Source organism: Panthera leo, chromosome B1, assembly GCF_018350215.1.
Source record: "Panthera leo isolate Ple1 chromosome B1, P.leo_Ple1_pat1.1, whole genome shotgun sequence".
Classification (NCBI taxonomy): Eukaryota; Metazoa; Chordata; class Mammalia; order Carnivora; family Felidae; genus Panthera; species Panthera leo.
In genome coordinates this window covers 125,571,446-125,588,384 of record NC_056682.1, presented here as the reverse complement: position 1 = coordinate 125,588,384, position 16,939 = coordinate 125,571,446, and the positions used below count along the sequence as shown (strand labels likewise).

At 39.1% G+C, this 16,939-nt stretch overlaps 1 protein-coding gene across 1 annotated transcript in view; it reads right to left on the bottom strand.

The window, feature by feature from the left end:
- Window positions 1–16,939, bottom strand: part of UNC5C (unc-5 netrin receptor C) — a 154,794-nt gene that overhangs the window by 65,489 nt on the left and 72,366 nt on the right. Inside the window, exons 5-7 of the mRNA XM_042936698.1 lie at window positions 7,196–7,376; window positions 3,434–3,601; window positions 686–850 (exon numbers count right to left, since the gene is read on the bottom strand). Of these exons, the coding sequence (XP_042792632.1) occupies window positions 686–850; window positions 3,434–3,601; window positions 7,196–7,376 (514 nt within the window). The remainder of the gene's footprint in view (window positions 1–685; window positions 851–3,433; window positions 3,602–7,195; window positions 7,377–16,939) is intronic.

The following is a 16,939-nucleotide window of genomic DNA, read 5'->3' as shown; positions in this document are numbered from 1 at the left end:
TATGGACATCAAACTATCAACTCATTAAGAAAATCTAAGAAACAAAGCCATGAAAACTGGGGGGGGGATATTTCTTCTATAGCACCCATTATATTCCTGGGCCAATCTTCTACACCTGGTTTTAAAATTTTTGTTTTATTAACATTATTTTCTTTGAACGAACATTAACACAAACCTCAAATTTTCAAGGGCTTGTGGACATGTTCCCACCAAGCATTTGTTGTAAATTGGTAAATTGCAGGACCATTTCCTGTCCTTTAGATATATTTTACATTCATGGACACTGGTTCAGTAACGGCCATGAATTAGGAATAAATAGCTTACTTTTTTGAAGTCATGTGATTCTACTATGAGTTGCTTAGGGTGCCCTTTTATGCATTCTAATAAAGCTGAGTAATGGCTCCCAGGTCTGGAAAGAATGATAGTTCCCCCATGGAAATGACTAACTCACTCTTTGCTCATGAGAAAGCAATATTGTGTATGTCATTTGTTAACCGGACAGTTATTATTCATTCAGTTCCTGGGAGATTAGTTCTTTGAATTCTGAGACAGAGCTACTATATTGGTATATTACTGCATTGTTTTTGTTGTTGTTCAGAATTCTTAATTTCTAATATTTCCCTCCGAGAAATTCAAATGGTTAAATATCAGGCCTCCCAACTGCTGTTTGCTCAAATAGACTTACTCTGCATGCACAGCCCATCAGTGCAGTTCTTGGATTGCAAGACGAGGCCATCACAGTCCTTGCCTCCGTTCTTGGGGGCTGGTGCCGTGCACTCCCTCCTGCGCCAGTGTGTGCACTCGGTCCCACAAGTAGACCACTTGCTCCATGAAGTCCACCTGCCATCCACTGTCACACACACACACACACACACACACACACAAAAACCAGCATAAGGTCAGAGGGAGAAGCAGCTGCTTGAGGGGAGAAGGGAGTAGAACTCAAGTATATAAAACGAAACAAAACAGAACAAAACAAAACAACAAAACAGAAAACTGAAGAAAATGTCCCATCAAGGAGTTCTGCATTCATGTCACCTGCTGGCAAGTAAGCACGCTCTACATGCATTGTCAGGGTTCTGAGAACTTTTCTTACTGGGTGTGTGACTGTTTCCTTACTGACCAAGCAAAGGAATGCTTAAAGGGACACACAGAAAGCAAAGTTGTCACCAGGAGCTGGTGAGGACTAGGAGGTACATAAAGGTAGATCATGATGGTGCCCTTTTCTCTATTAAAAGGGAAGCTTTTGGATTTTATATTGAAACTTAGGGGACGTCTTTTTGAACCCAAGATTTCTTTGCACATAGTGTCATGTGGTCAGTGCAAGTAAACCTGTGTAAGGATATGGAGAAGAGGTTGGTACAATGGGGATACATATATCCACCCAATGACCAATCCATCCATCCATCCATCCATCCATCCATCCATCCATCCATTTATCCATCCATATCTATCTATCTATCTATCTATCCATTCTCTATCCATGCCTTACTTTTTTTTTTTTAATTTTTTCATCCAGGCAGCTTGATGCTGTTCTGCAATGCTTTGCTGAAATGACTATATTATTTTCCACTTATTATTTGATGATTCCATTCCATTATTGATGATATATATATTTCTATTTCTATTTTACAATTAATATTTATACAGATTCCTAATTTTTTGCTGTGACTCAGTCATTTATAACTGACTAACTTTCTTTCTAATTTTTGTGTCTGACTTGTCAGTAATTTCAATGATACTAAGCTATCTCTTTTAAAAATATACAACTTAAATCCTAAGTTGAATAAATACATAGTAAGTCTCACTAAAGTCACACTTAAAATTCATTCTTAAGAAATTCTTAAATAAGATAACAATATTGAAAAGTGGTTAAATAAAAAGTTTTCCTGAAATACATAAGTAATTATGATTATCTAGAATTCAATATAAAACAGTGCCAAAAATCATTTATTGAACATCTAATATACACAATATCTTACACCTACATATTCATAAAAATTACATTAATTTTAATAACCTACACAGTTTGGAAAATCTATATGATTTCATATTCAAATTACTGTGTAAATATATTATGTATAATGCGTATGGAGATATAAACATGCCCATATGAAAAAAAATGATGAAAGCATCAATATTTCAATTATACAGAGTTGGCTGTATAAGCAACTCCCAGCTATTTGGAGAAAATACATTTGCTTTGACCTAAGCCAGCCCAAAGTTTACACACACACACACACACACACACACACACACACACACTTCTATCTCAACTCAAAATACTCAGTGCATTTTTAATTGTGGAAGTCAATATCTAGATAAAATATAAGAGACTACAAGGTAAATATTGAAATTTTAAACCTAGCTAAGTGTCAAGATTTGTTACATTAATAAAATCTCTCAAAGGATTCAGTATGGGATACTGTTTGGATATTTGAGAGTGGACACTTGGGAGTATAAAATATAGATTATATTTTTCTACGGTTCATTTCTACAACCCATCTCTGAGAAAGTTTCTTTAAGGGATGAATAAGACAAAAGGTAGGCAAGATAAAGGGACGTAAGGAGATTGTTTCTAAATCATGAAAGCACAAAAAAATAATAAAATAAAATACAAATAAATAATGAAATTGAAATATAACAGCTACCCAAGGAATGCACTAAATTTATGGATTATTTCAAAATAATTTTAGCTTAAATTTTCAATATATCATATAATTAAACATTTTAGTTGATTTTGGTTTTGATTTTGGCAATATTAACTTTAATTTGCCTAAGGATAAAAGCTGGTGACAACATGAGACAGCATCAGAAGATGGTCAGAAGCAGAGGGATGCAATCTTGCTATAGTTGCCACTGCAAATAACTCACAGAAATACACAACCAACATGTACAGATAATAAAGAGCTGACTGCATTGTATTTTCAAAACCCATTAGCCCAGGTGTCACAAAGCTTTGTCTTCTTTTTAATTCATTCCAAATGTTTTATTTGCCCTTGCCCAGAAACTGACACCAAATATCAAATATCTCAGTCTAAAACATATTCTGAATTTTAATTCCAATAATTTCCATGGCTGTCTGAAGATCAAGAGTTGTTATTCCTAAAATATGTGGCTTTCAGGGCTCTCCAAATCCCTTGAATTATAGAATCTATAATCTTGGCTCCAGCAGTTTTGTCCAGTAATAGAGAGGGATCATGTCCGTAAGTGTTTAATCTCACGTTTTATTCTATTTTGCATGTTTGGCTAATAAAGTTAAATACTGTTTGGGAGAAAAATACTTGATTTCTCAGCAGTGTAAGCATTCAATGGTATGATGGATAGAAATAACATTTATCACATATTCAGGTGAATAAGGCTTTGTTTATATCTCCTAAAACAATCCTAAAATGGGAGGATACATTTGGAACGCGAGCACTGTCTTATTTACCTGGGCATAAGGTGGTACAGGCTATTTTCTGCACACTCTGCCCTTCACAGAAGGCACCACCATTGAGTGGTGCTGGGTTGGTGCAGGTCCTTGTGCGTTTCTGATACCCTCGTCCACAGCGGCTATTACACACAGACCACTCTGTCCAGGTGGACCAGCCACCATTTACTGGAAGAAGGTAAATATAAAATTGAATCATTTGTGTGTTCATGCACACAGACACACAAACCATGCACAACACATAGACAAAAAGTCATCTGCTAAGTGACCATAAAACAATCTAAAATTTCAAAGATAGAAGAGACCTTGGGCATCATTTCATTCAGTTTTACTGCATAGCTGAGGAATCTAAGCATAGAGATAAATAAAATGAATTACCAAAATGTACTCACCTACTCAGAAGAGTATATAGAACCGTGTTCTATTTTTCTTGGCTACTGTTCTTAAAAAAAATACATTCCTCTTACCTAATCAAGCTTTAAAAATTATTTTTGACAGCTTATCTCAAATAATAAATGTTTACATCCTTATGCCAAGGTTGCAGGTGGATCTGAAGCATGAGAGCTGAATAAAATCATGTAGCTTTTTCTTAATAGATGATTGATTATTTTTCTTTAGCACATGTAAACTTTACAGCCTTTTAAGGACTTTTGGTCAGTTTCATTAATGCGGTGAACCTCGTTAAAAAATAAAGTCTTATATTGCTAGATTTTAAACTAATTGAGTAGCTATTTGATTGAATTGGCATTTAGTTTATGTAATTGAAATGGACACCTATTCTGTGTGTAAAAGTCAATTATGGTGTTTGATGGAGAGTTCAGTGTATGATTATAAAACCTACATTCTACTGCTATGTTCACTATTTACCGCCGGAGATATCCCTGTAGAAAATACTCTAATATATTTTAGGACTTCCATTATGTGAGTTTAGAGTACATTATTGTAATTAAGCATTTTCTAACAAAAATTATTTGCTGGTAGTTAAAACCTGACGTAACTAGTAGAAGTTAAAACCTGACATAACTAGAACTCCTGATCATAAAGAGAGTGCTGGACACTCAGGCAGCACACAGCTTATATGTGCATATCACACACCCGACATCTCCTCTGCTAGAATCCTATGCAAGACAATGGGAAAAATTATGAATATGTTATACATACATACACAGACAAAAGAATTTTCATGGCAGAGTTATTTTTCTATAAAGATAAATAATTGTAAACAACTGTAATGTTCAACAATAGGAAAAGGGTAAAGTAAACGTATGTTCATGTGACTGACATCTAGGCAGCCATTAAAAAATGGTGCTCTAGAAGTCTATTTAATAATACATGAATATTTGAACATCACGTTTTAAGTAAAAAATATATTTATATCCCTTACTTAAAAAATCTTATCTATGCATAAAAATACCAGTAGTATGCATATCAATCTTTTTAAAAGCTATTTCTGGATGACAAGATGACAGGATTATTGGCATTTTCTTCTCTGACCTTTTCTGTGTTTCCTAAATTTTCTATAACAGATATATATTTGCCATCTCAAAATGATACTAACAAAAATAAATATATACAACACACTCAAAAATGAAATACTCGTTAGATGTACACGTTTTGCTATAAACTTCTGGTGAGCCTAATCTATGAGCCTTGGACGACTTACTTTATGAGGCCATGAAAAGGACAAGCAGATGGTTGATAGGTTGTGTTTCAGTTAGTGTTCCAAAAAGCAACTTAACCTGCTCAGCTTTACAAAACCCAGTGTCATGGAATTGTCATTGTAAACTGCTTCCTAGCATACTGGCAAGCCAATGTTTGGGGTTATAGTATCCATATACTGCTCTGGTAGGATTTTAATGAGAAACAAATAATGATAAGCTCCTAGAGAAAAAAAAAAAAAAAAAGGAATGTGAAAGCCCTAGACTTATACCCTCATTTTACAGACAAGGACATGAGGGTTCCTAGCATCCTGGTCAAGTGGCCAACTGAAGGTCAGTTACTAGAACTAGTCCTAGAGCACAAGTCTCCTGACCCTTAGGGTCCAATGATGTTTTTTGAACTCAAAGTGCCTAAGTTCCATCTGTTTGATTCTTTCTAAAAACCATGTTCAGCTTGCATTTGTAGATATTGAAAGCATGTTATATATAGGGGAAGAGATCTGCATGTATATTAAACATCTATATAACTCATAGAAAGATAGTCCATCATCATTAGTTATCTATGATTGCTACGTGCTGTGATGTGCTCCATTATCTTTTGCACTTTAAATGCTGTTAATCAAGTTGTTCAGCCAGTTTAGAAAAAGATAAAAAGTAGGAATCCTTTCACTGTGACTGAAGAGAGGCAACTACCTACAATTTAACATAGCCATTATCTTGACGAGGAAATTAAATCTCAGAGTATCCAGAGAATTAAAAAATTGTATGTATCTGTCTTGGAATAAAAAGGAAAGATTTAAAGTGTCACAATATACAGCCTCTGGAGCCTCACGTGGTTTCTGTTTCTCATAACTCCCCACAGCATGAGGACATCCATCCAAATGGCAGTATCTACACTAAGTACCACGAGCCAGATACCTGCCAAGGGCTGCCCCTCCTTTGCAGTCACCCAGACGTGAAAGTCCCTGGAATGTCCTTTCACACTGACGCAGCCCTGAAAAGCTTCCTTAAGTTCCAAGTGGTGGTGAGACACAGGCATCTCATTTAAGACGGGGCATACCCTCAAAATACTTCCCAGGGTTGTTTGGTTTCCTCTGACACAATAAATCACCCAGAATGTGAGGACCTACTGTCTGCCCAACACTGTGAGAAATACATAAATACACAGAGCAGTCTCTTGGTCTATAGTGGAGCTTAACACACAGCTGGGGAGATGAAACTCCTCATAAAATGACTGGAAGGCAACTGAGTGCTATACCGCAAAGAGATAAAAGCATCAGACGCTACAGCAAAATTGGGTGTGAAACTGTTGAGTATTTCTGGAGAAATATTAGGTCAAATTGGATATGAGCTGGACTAGAAAGGGCCAGAGAGCGGAAGGGAAGCTTTCCGAAGAAATCATTATGTTGAACTTGCTATGTGGTTAGGATTAGGGCCACTGCATAGCAGTGGTCACCTTCACTCTAACTACCCGCGCCCCCCCCCCCCCGCCCCGAGTGTGTAAAGCAAGTTCCAGGAAGTCAACGTTGTTCTCTGATGTATCTGGGGAACAGGTCAGCCACAATTTACCTGACTAAGCCAAAGCCCACAGAATTGTCAGTGGGCTGACTTAACCATCTTCATCTCCAAACTCACTCTAGATCTGGGTGGTCCAGGGTATGGAGGAGGGGGGCACACTTAGATGGGTGAGCATCTTCTGGCTTTGGTGCAGGCACTCAGGTGGATTTCCTTCACTTTTCCATAAGCTGACTGACCAAGGGCTAGGAATTTCCAAGTCTGGTCTTTCTATGCCTATCAGGGAAGCAGTTAAACCTCACTGCTGAAGCTGCAAGCTGGCAATAGGGATTGAAAATGGGTGATGGGCACTGAGGAGGGCACTTGTTGGGATGAGCACTGGGTGTGGTATGTAAGCAATGAATCACGGGAATCTGCTCCCGAAGTCAAGAGCACACTGTATACACCGTATGTTAGCTAACTTGACAATAAATTATGTTTAAAAAAAGAAAAAGAAAAGAGAAAGGGCCTCTTGCTTGATAGTTTAAATTAAAACGAGAGAAACTGTAGTTTGACATGGACAAGATTGAGACTCCACCAGCTCACCCACCGTAGACTATGACAGTTGCAGTCGTGCTTTTCCTCTTGGCAACAATGTTTTTGGCAACACAAGTATAGTTTGCAGTATCTGAGAGGCGGGCCTGCTTTATGATGAGGTTGTGATCAATAGTAATATAAAAATTCCGATCTTCAACGGGGTCAATTATGTCTTCATTTTTCAACCATTCCACCTAAAGATGCACAAAAGAAATAGGTAAGTACCCAGTACGGCTCCCTCGATGGCTGTCTGTCCTAACCTGTGTTTTAGAATTTGTATGACATTGCTCTGTGCTATGAACTTCAGCAATCCTGGAGGAAGTAACTTTCTGAGGTCATGTGAGGTATCACTCACCTGCCAAACTTGCTGATTCTGTCTGTACTACATTATTCTCAAATGTCAATGAACCAGTTGGGAAATACAATGTTCAAATTGTTTTCACTTTGCCCCGCAGGCAAGAACAGGGAATGTGCACTGCCAAGTTCAGAACCCAATCAAAAATAATAGGCTAAGCATTTCAAACGGAACTCAAACCTTTTGCTATTTGATTTGTTTACTCTTGGCAACTAACTTGCTGCTTTTCACAAAAGAATGTAAAGACTATTAAAAAAGCTCAATAGGCATCTTCGACATCATGTAGCTCTAATAAACCAACATTTGGATGATTTACGTGTAACCTTGCTGAAACATATGGATTAAATTTCCCCGAAAATGCACTTACTTTAAAATGGAGCAAACACATATTTGGAGATGCATTTAAGCCAAAATACTTGAGGAAGAAAAGGTTTTGTACCAACCCTCAATATAATCCAAAGAGCGTATACATCATACTCAAAGCTCTCCTTTTCTGTATCAATAACATCAAATCTTTGACTCATGGTTTGCTTCTGGGGAACCTGACCTAAGACATGACTGTTCAGAACTACTGGACTATTTTTTCCATGAAGATCACATCAGTTTAGCAAAAGCAATATTATGCTTACAGAATGAAAGGAGGGAGATATATCTGTATAAACTGTCCTTATGGAGGATGAACTATTTCTTGTTCCATAAATTGGTGCTGCTGCTGCTGTTTTTGTTTTTTTTCTATGCACAGGATTTTCCATAAAGCAAAACAACACTGATATTTGCCACCCTTAAACTTTTCTTTTGCATCCATGTGGATATGGATACAAGTAATCTTTAGTGGTAGAGAGTCAATAGTGTTGCCATTTTCAAAATCTTAAAGAGTATCTCCAGCACCACAAGAGGTCTGGAAATTAATCTCTAAATCTGTCAGTGGGCTTGACTTTGCACAGCTCTAAATTACATCCAACAGAGGGACTCTAAAATAATGCTCCTCTAATCCTTAGGAAAGAGACCACAATTTAAAGGGAAAAACGTTTAAAAACCAACAACAATCCTGAAATAAACATTTGAGGATGTAGATAAGAGCAACTATTTGTGGTGATATAAATTTTGAAAGGGCAAAACTCTCTTGGTATTTATACTATGGTAGTGAGAAATAGAATCAAATCCATCTAAAACAGTGGAGTTTTAAAACATGCATTTTGTTTTCACATACAGAGACCACATTCAGTCAGGGCCATGCTTGGATATATCTGATCTGAAACTCACACGCTTCTTGACTCGGATTTTCTCAAAATCTGGCCCTATGTGTGTGGTAGTTTGAGCTCACTAGAAGTGCAAGAGGGAAGGGAGCAAAATTCATATAATTATTATCATTGATCATTGAAAGCAGACATTAACTTTCTAATCTAATCTTTATGCCATTCTAGAGAAAGCTTTCCACCTATAGAAGGCACTGTTGGGATCCCCTGAGTTGGTCTTGGATCCCTCCTGAGAGAGAGAGAGAGAGAGAGAGAGAGAGAGAGAGCGCATGCTCTTCATGCTTTTCTTCCAAGGACCCATAATTGCTCTTTCTTTGAAAGATGGCTCTGACATTCGTGGACTCTGAAAGTGCCTAGGGGTTCACAGCACCCCCCTCCCCCTCCCTGTCCCACAACCTCCACCTTAGCCATTGTCTCACAGATGTGAAATATGCTTTGTGTCCAATTGGGGTCAGAATCTGAGCTGCTACCTTCCAGAGTTCCCCTGTGAAATTAGGCTGAAGCTGTCCCCTTGAGATGTCGCCTGCCATCTCTATACACACTTACTGGGCTTCATTTTCTCTCCTGGTGGCTCCACCCAGCTATAAGGTTCTCTCTTCTATGAATGCCCCATTTAAAAAAAAAAAACAAAACAAACCCTCTGCATTCAAATCTTGGTCTCATGGTTTGCTTCTGAAGATTCCAACTATTCTCACAGGAGAACCCATGACTGTTCAAAACTATGGTTTCTTCTGTTTAAATCACATCAGTTAACAACAGTGAGGTTACCCTGATCATAAGTGACATAAAGAGATCCCAAGGGATATTGCAAACTACTTGTATATTTGAAAGTTTATTACATGGAAGAAAAAGAGCAATCTGCACAGTTGACAAGATCTAAGACGACTTCTGTGATTCCTGGGTAAACCAACTTTACTTGCAAATATATCACTCTGCATTTTTCTCAAGTCTCTTGCCAGTGCTGGAACAGTGAGTATGACCTGGGTTTTGATGACCCCTGAGGAACCCCAGACATACTGGAGAGGCCCCCAGGGCCCTGTGGAGGTTACTGCCTTCCTCCCCAACTCTGGATTTAACCAGAGAAGCTCTGCTTTGATCTGTTTTCCTGTTTTCCATACTGGGCTCACTTGTAATGCCTAGTTTAAAGAAACAGAGAGTTCACTCCTGCTAGAAAATAGCTGTAGAAATGAAAAGGTGAGCCATGGGCTCCTCCGGCTTCCGGTACCTTGCCTACCCTCCTGTTCCCTACATTCCAGTACTCGCAGCTGCCACAATGTCCTGCTTTGAGACCACATCTCTACAGGAAGCTCAGGTCATCACCTCCGGCACTGGAATCCTCATGCTGCCCTGCACATCCCCATCTCCCACCCTGAAAAAATATCGACCCCCTATCATGCTGCTTTGCAGTGCAGAAGCAAAATTCTCCAAAATTTCAAACTCTGTTTAGATTATTTTCTCTACTTTTCTCTAACTAAAACTTAGCTCTTTATGATGCTTCTGTTTTGCTTTTTTTTTTTTTTTTTTTATCCTGGAGTTCTCTCTAGTGGTGGATATTTGATTTCCTAAACCCAACACACACTGGGCCGGGGAATCAGAAAGTGCCCTCCTTGTTCTGCACTGTCTTTTCTAGACCATTCTCTCCAAACACCATTGCTTTGAATTTCATGCCATCAGATTATGTCACCCACCTTCTATATTTTTTGTGGTCATTTAAAGACCTCTGGGCTCACAGTCATTTTATGCAGCACAATTTTTCTGTCACAATTTCTAATGATTTTAATAACCACAAACACTTTCAACATTTTGGCCTCTCAATTACATGACCCTCCTTCCTGCCACAGTCTTGGTCTCTAAGACACCCACACTTATAGGCCAGAGACTTTCAATCCTGGTTTCACTGTAGAGTAATTTGGACATTCATAATATATCAATTTTACATCCAATCCGGAGAAATTAAATCTGACCCAGAGCAACTCTGATTCACTGGTCAAGACTGGTCTAGCATCTGTATTTTTGAGACTCCTCAAGGGGCTGTGATTTCCTGCTAGGGTTGAGGAATACCACTCTAGAAGATTGTCTTTCAGATGAGATCCCTGGACAAGAAGCACCCAGGTCACCTGGGAGGCTGACAGAAATGCAGAATCTCAGGTCTGCCTACCCAGACTTACTGAGTCAAAATGTGCATGTGAATAAGAAATTCAAGGATTTATATGCACATTAAAGTCAGAGAACCACTGGCCAGCTCTTGTCCTTACCACTGATTATTAACTGCAAGCCTTCTAAAACTCCGATGCAGTTTCTTTTACCATATTCTCCATCTTTCTGACTTACTCCCTCTCAGACTCCTATTTTGACAAACTTTCACTGGGCCCTACAATCTATTAAACAAAGCGACCTATCTTGGCTGTCATCCCTCTCACGTTCCCTCCTCTCTCTTCACCACTTTTAAATCGAACCGTTTACCTTATCAACAATCCCTTGCATCAGGAGCTCAGCTCTCCCACCCCTCTCCTTTTCTAAGGCGTTCACTTGGCCGCTCTTCCCGACACCACATTCACAGACTTGCAGAGGAATATGGCCGCGCACAGCCACGTTGAGTGGGCTCATCTGAAATTCATGATAACAGAACTCAAATGGGCCCTTAATTCTGCCAAAAAATCGTACTATATTTTCATCATCTGTTCACTGTCCCATCCTCCTAGACAGCTATTTCACACCTTCTCCACTCTCCTTAAACACCACCTCCCTCTCTATCCTCACTTTCAGCTGATGACCACGATTTCTACTTCACTGAAAAAAAGTGACAATCACGAGACAGCTTCCACAGCTCCCACTACTCACCACCCCACCCCTGTTCTGCACCCTCTCTCTTGTTACTGGGTCAGCTCTCTGTGCTCCCACCTGTCACCTCTCATTTGTACTGTGCCTTCCATTCCCTCGTGCCTGGTCAAGGGCAGGCCCCAGCAATTCTCCTCTCTGTCTCTTAAATCATTAATATTCCCTCTACAGGAGCCATCTCCATCAGCATACAGACATACACTTAGAACCCTCCCCACTCGTTTCCGCCTGGAGTCACCCCATGTCTTTGCTCACCTTACAAAACGCCTTGGAATACTTGCTTATAATCACTCTCTTCATTTCCTGTCCTCTTCATCTCTGCTGTATCTACTCTAATGCGCATTCACCTCCACCATTTTGCAGGTACTACTCTCTTCAAAGTCACCAATTACTTTCATTTTGTTAGATATACTGGTGAGGTGACTCAGCAGCAGGTTTGACCCAACTGGTTTCTCCCTCTTCCTCACTTGCTTTCTTGGCCAGGGCACTTTTCCTGGTTTTTGTCTTATCTCACTCCATTCCTCACAGCTTCCTGGAGCGAAGGTCTGTTCCCTTGTGGAGGCTCTGTCCTTGGACCTCTTCTTTTTTTCTGTCTTCTATCTATATTCACTTCCTTGGTGAGCTCATCCAGTCTCATGCAGAGGTCTTCTAAATTTATCTCCAGTCTAGACCCTGGCCTTGAACTCCAGACTCATATATCCAAATGACTTCTTTCAACTGCACTGGGTTGTCTAATAACAACCTCCTGAACTGCACTTCCAACCCTGCTCCTCCCACAGCCTTGCTCATCTTAGTTCATGTCAACTCTATCCTTCCAGTTACCTAAACAAAGCCTCAGACTTGGCCTTGACTCCTCTCTACCTCTCTCTTTGCCCACTGGAAGTCAGGGCAGTATATCAGGATCTGACCACTTCTTGTCCCCTCACCACCACCCTCTTCCAGTTCAAGCCTTCATCATTTCCTTCTTGGATTACTGCAACAATTTCCTGTCTTATCTTTGCTTTCCCTCTTGGCCATCAACATTCAATATTCAACACAATAGAGTGAATGAGCCTGAAACCTTAAGTCGATCGTGCTACACCTCATCTCCAACCCTCCAAAGGCTCCTATCTTGTTTGCTGTCAAAACCAAAGTTCTTATAAAGACCCACTAGGCCCAGCATCACCAGGACCCTTGACCCTTCTGAGATCACCTTGTTCACTTTCTCTATCTGTAGCACGCTGGCTCCTCTGCTAGTCCTCATGCATATCAGTGGTACTCCTGCTTTGGGAATTTTGAGTCTGCTGGTCAATCTGCTTGAAATCACCTTTCCCTTCCCCAGGTATCTGCATAATATGTTCCCTTCTCTTATTTAGTTCTTCAGATGTCACCCTCTCAGTGAGTCATTTCCTGATCAACATTTTTAAAAAATTTTTTAATGTTTATTTTTGAGAGAGAGAGAGAAAGAGAGACCGAGAGATACCACAGAGAGAGATATAGTGTGAGTAGGGGTGGGGGGGAGAGGGACAGAGAGAGAAGGAGACACAGAACTTGAAGCAGGTTCCAGGCTCTGAGCTGTCAGCGCAGAGCCTGATGCAGGGCTTGAACTCAGACTGTGAGATCATGACCTGAGCCAAAGTTGGACACTTAACCGATGGAGCCACCCAGGTGCCTCTCCTGATCAACTTTTAAAACTGCAACATCTCTCTCTGTCTATACTCCCAATCTCTCACCCTCTTTTCTTTATTTTCTCCATGGCACTTCTCACCATTTCATACAGTCTCTATTTCATGTAGCAGTTGTGTCCTCCACCAGAACTTAAGTTCCACAAATTTTGATCTGATTTTTGATCACTGTTACATTCCTGTGGCCTTAAATGATATATAGTGGGTGCTTAGTTGGTATTTGCTGAATGTATGAACAAAACTAACACATGTAGTGAGATCAAGTCTGTTAAATACAGTTTTAAATCTCTATAGAGTGGAGAAATTAATCTTAAATATATTCAATGAGTGCCATTAAATTTTTTAAGTTTATTTATTTTTATTTATTTATTTATTTAGAGAGAGAGTGTGAGTGAGAAGGGGAGGGGCAGAGGGAGAGGGAGAGAGAGAATTCCAAGCAAGCTCCACACTGTTAGTGCAGAGCCTGAAGTGGGGCTTGAACTCATGAACCATGAGATCACAGCCTGAGCCAAAATCAAGAGTTGGACACTCAACTGACTGAGCCACCCAGACACCCATAAATGAGTGTCATTTTAAACATCCCTTCTAAGTAAGTTCTGTAGGGATTAAGAACACACGTTTCTCTTTCCTAAGGTGAAATCTTACAGAGCTGTGCTGGCCTCCAAGCGAACTCACTGGAGAAGTCCTAAGATAGAAGAAGACCTCTAGAATTACGCTAGGAGACCCCCAATGTCTCACTGTCGTTTATGAGTCTGGAAGTGTCCGGTGGCCAGTATGTTTTAACTAAAGTATCTTTGAAAGTAGCATGCTCCTCTAATCCACATTACACCTGTATGTCTGTTGCAGAATTAAAAGAGGGTGTTTGAGTAATTATTGCATACCTTCATCTAGGTGATCATAGTAAACCTGAGCCTAAAATACAACTTCCCAAGAAATTTAATTTTCAATGAACAAAGAGGTAGTAGGCACCTTGTTTTTTCTCAAATGCATTCCACAAACACTGAGTACCGATGTACTAGGCATGGTGGCAAGTGCTGGGGGATAAAGGGACAAGTCAGATAAGTGCAATGTGTGAGAATAATTCTGTTTATCATGAAAGACGCTGAGTCAGGAAGATATATCAATTAAATCTTTACAAATACACCTTTATATTAGCAAAATATATCCTTCTCATGAAGTGTCTCCAGAAGCCACCGCCACCAGATAAAGTGACGGTCTTCATCTGCAGTAATTTCACAGTGAGCCTCCTTACATAAACTGTATGTGAAATACCAAGAAACAGTACAGAATCTCTGGTTGTGCTGAATTTCATTGTATTGAATAGTAATTAATTATATTGTTGCAATGCTATTTATTTGTAAGCTAATCTTGGTTAATTGGGAGTCAGCACTTGGGTCTGGCCTCTGAATTCTGTTCCTATCTTGCTCATTTCAATGTTTCTTGTTGATTTCACTCTGAGATGTGGCTTCCTCCCACCCCTCCCATTTAGCAAACCATCTGATTTATACAAGGGAGAAGTCTTTCTGAGTTGGAAGTTATTTTTAGCTATGTATAAAACATTCAAGAAGAGAGAAAAATAGGTTGTAGTTCAGAAAACAATAAAAGGCTTTGCCCATAAACCATAACTTGTCTTCAGGGCTGCAGTGAGGCAAAGTAGTGTTTCTGTCCTTGTGACTCAGTAACTGCAGTCTTTTCAATAATTTGGGGCACATTTGAAGTCATCGACTCAAGGGTTTATAAAGAAATTGGAATTTATTAACAGGTAATAAAAATAGTTACAAGGCAATGTTAGGATGCCCTATTTGCATATTCTGCTGTTATGTTTCGTGTTGATTAATGCCATTGTGTGCAATTGAAAATCTTACTTTAAGAAGCAGTTTCTAAAGTACCAGCTGAGAGGGTTGCTCTCAAACCAGATTGCGTGGGTTCAAAATTGAACTGTCACTTCGTGTCTCTCTTAAGTTTCTTACCTTAGATGTGCCTCAGGGTCCTCATTTACAAGATGAGGATAATCCTCGAATGCATTCCACAAGGTTTATAAAGATCAAATGAGTTAACAGGGGCACCTGGGTGGCTCAGTTGGTTAGGCGTTCCACTCTGGATTTCAGCCCAGGTCATGATCCCATGGTTCACGAGATCCAGCCCATGTCAGGCTCTGTGCTGACAACATGGGGAGCCTGCTTGGAATTATCTCTCTCCCCCTCCATACTCCTCCCCTGCTTGCGCGTCCGCACATGCTCGCTCGCTTTCTCTCAAAATAAATAAATAAACTTAAAAAATGAGTTAATTACACAAATTACATAGTGTCTGATGTACGGTAAATTCTTAAGTTATTATTAATATCAATTAAGGATATACTTAAAGGAGATAGGACAAAACTCAAACTTCTCTAAAATAACAGCAGAGAAATGGTGTAAATTTAAAAACAAAAAAGAAAATATCTTCATGTCTGAATTCCTTTAGCTTTTTCTGACATTTTCTTTTTTATTGAGACAAAGTCAACTTACCATTAGATTACATCTCTTTAAGACTGTACTAGAAATATATAAATGATTAAGTATTAAATTGGCCAATCTAGTTTGTACGCTAAACCTAAATACATATTTCCATTTAAACCTTGTGAATCCATAACTCTAGAGATGTCATTAGCATGCATGTGCTTTAGAGAAAGTATAACATGGCATTTTAATCAGTCTGTGCAACTAGTATTTTCTAATTCTTTTAGATTAAAAGCAAATCATCACACTACATTAATGTTTTAAAGGTATAACAAGAACAGATTTTTGATAAAAGAAATTTTACCAAGATTAATTTGAGAAATACCCATTACTGTACTTAGTAATAAGGTATAAATCACAGGCAATTTATATATTACTTTTACCTAGACCCAGACCATCCACATGTTTAGAGTTTTGGTTTTTCCTTTAAGTTTCCCAATGCTGTTTCCCTGCTACTTCAAGTTAGTCATCATCACTCATTCTTTTTTTTTAACGTTCAAAATGTTTGTCATTTGTTTTTAAGCCACAGCAACAGCTCAATATAGTACACGATATACAGAGAAAAGACAAAGAATAGTTTAACATCGGCTTTATGAAATTAAGTGGCTCCAGATAGACAACTAGGTTGGTTTCAAGTTTTTGTCTTAAATATTAATATTCTAAAAAAGTAAACTGATTCTTACAGAGTCTAAGGAAATAAATGATTTTTTTAGGCAAATGTTTATTTTATATGAACAATTTGGCCCTCACAACGTGAAAAGAATTTCACACATGTCGACTTAATGAAATAGGCTTTTTTGGCAACACTCTTATTTTTTCTCAGTACCCCATGATATTCATTCTATCCTCTCTTTTTAGTGATAAGATACGTTCTTGTTTTTGCTATCTGGACCTGTAAAGCCCCCAAATTTGAGTATGCGCTGAGAAATTCCAAGGTACCTATTTGTGTGTGTGTGTGTGTGTGTGTGTGTGTGTGTGTGTGTGTGTGTGTGAGACGTGATGAACGGAAACACCCGAGTTACTCCAGGATCTGGGCCCGGGTTGGCCTCTCACTGGTGCTCTACAGGGAAACAGTGTGATCACAGAAAAGAGCCATCAGACCTAACCTCTCTATCATCACTACCCTGCTCACTCTTCTGGGACCAA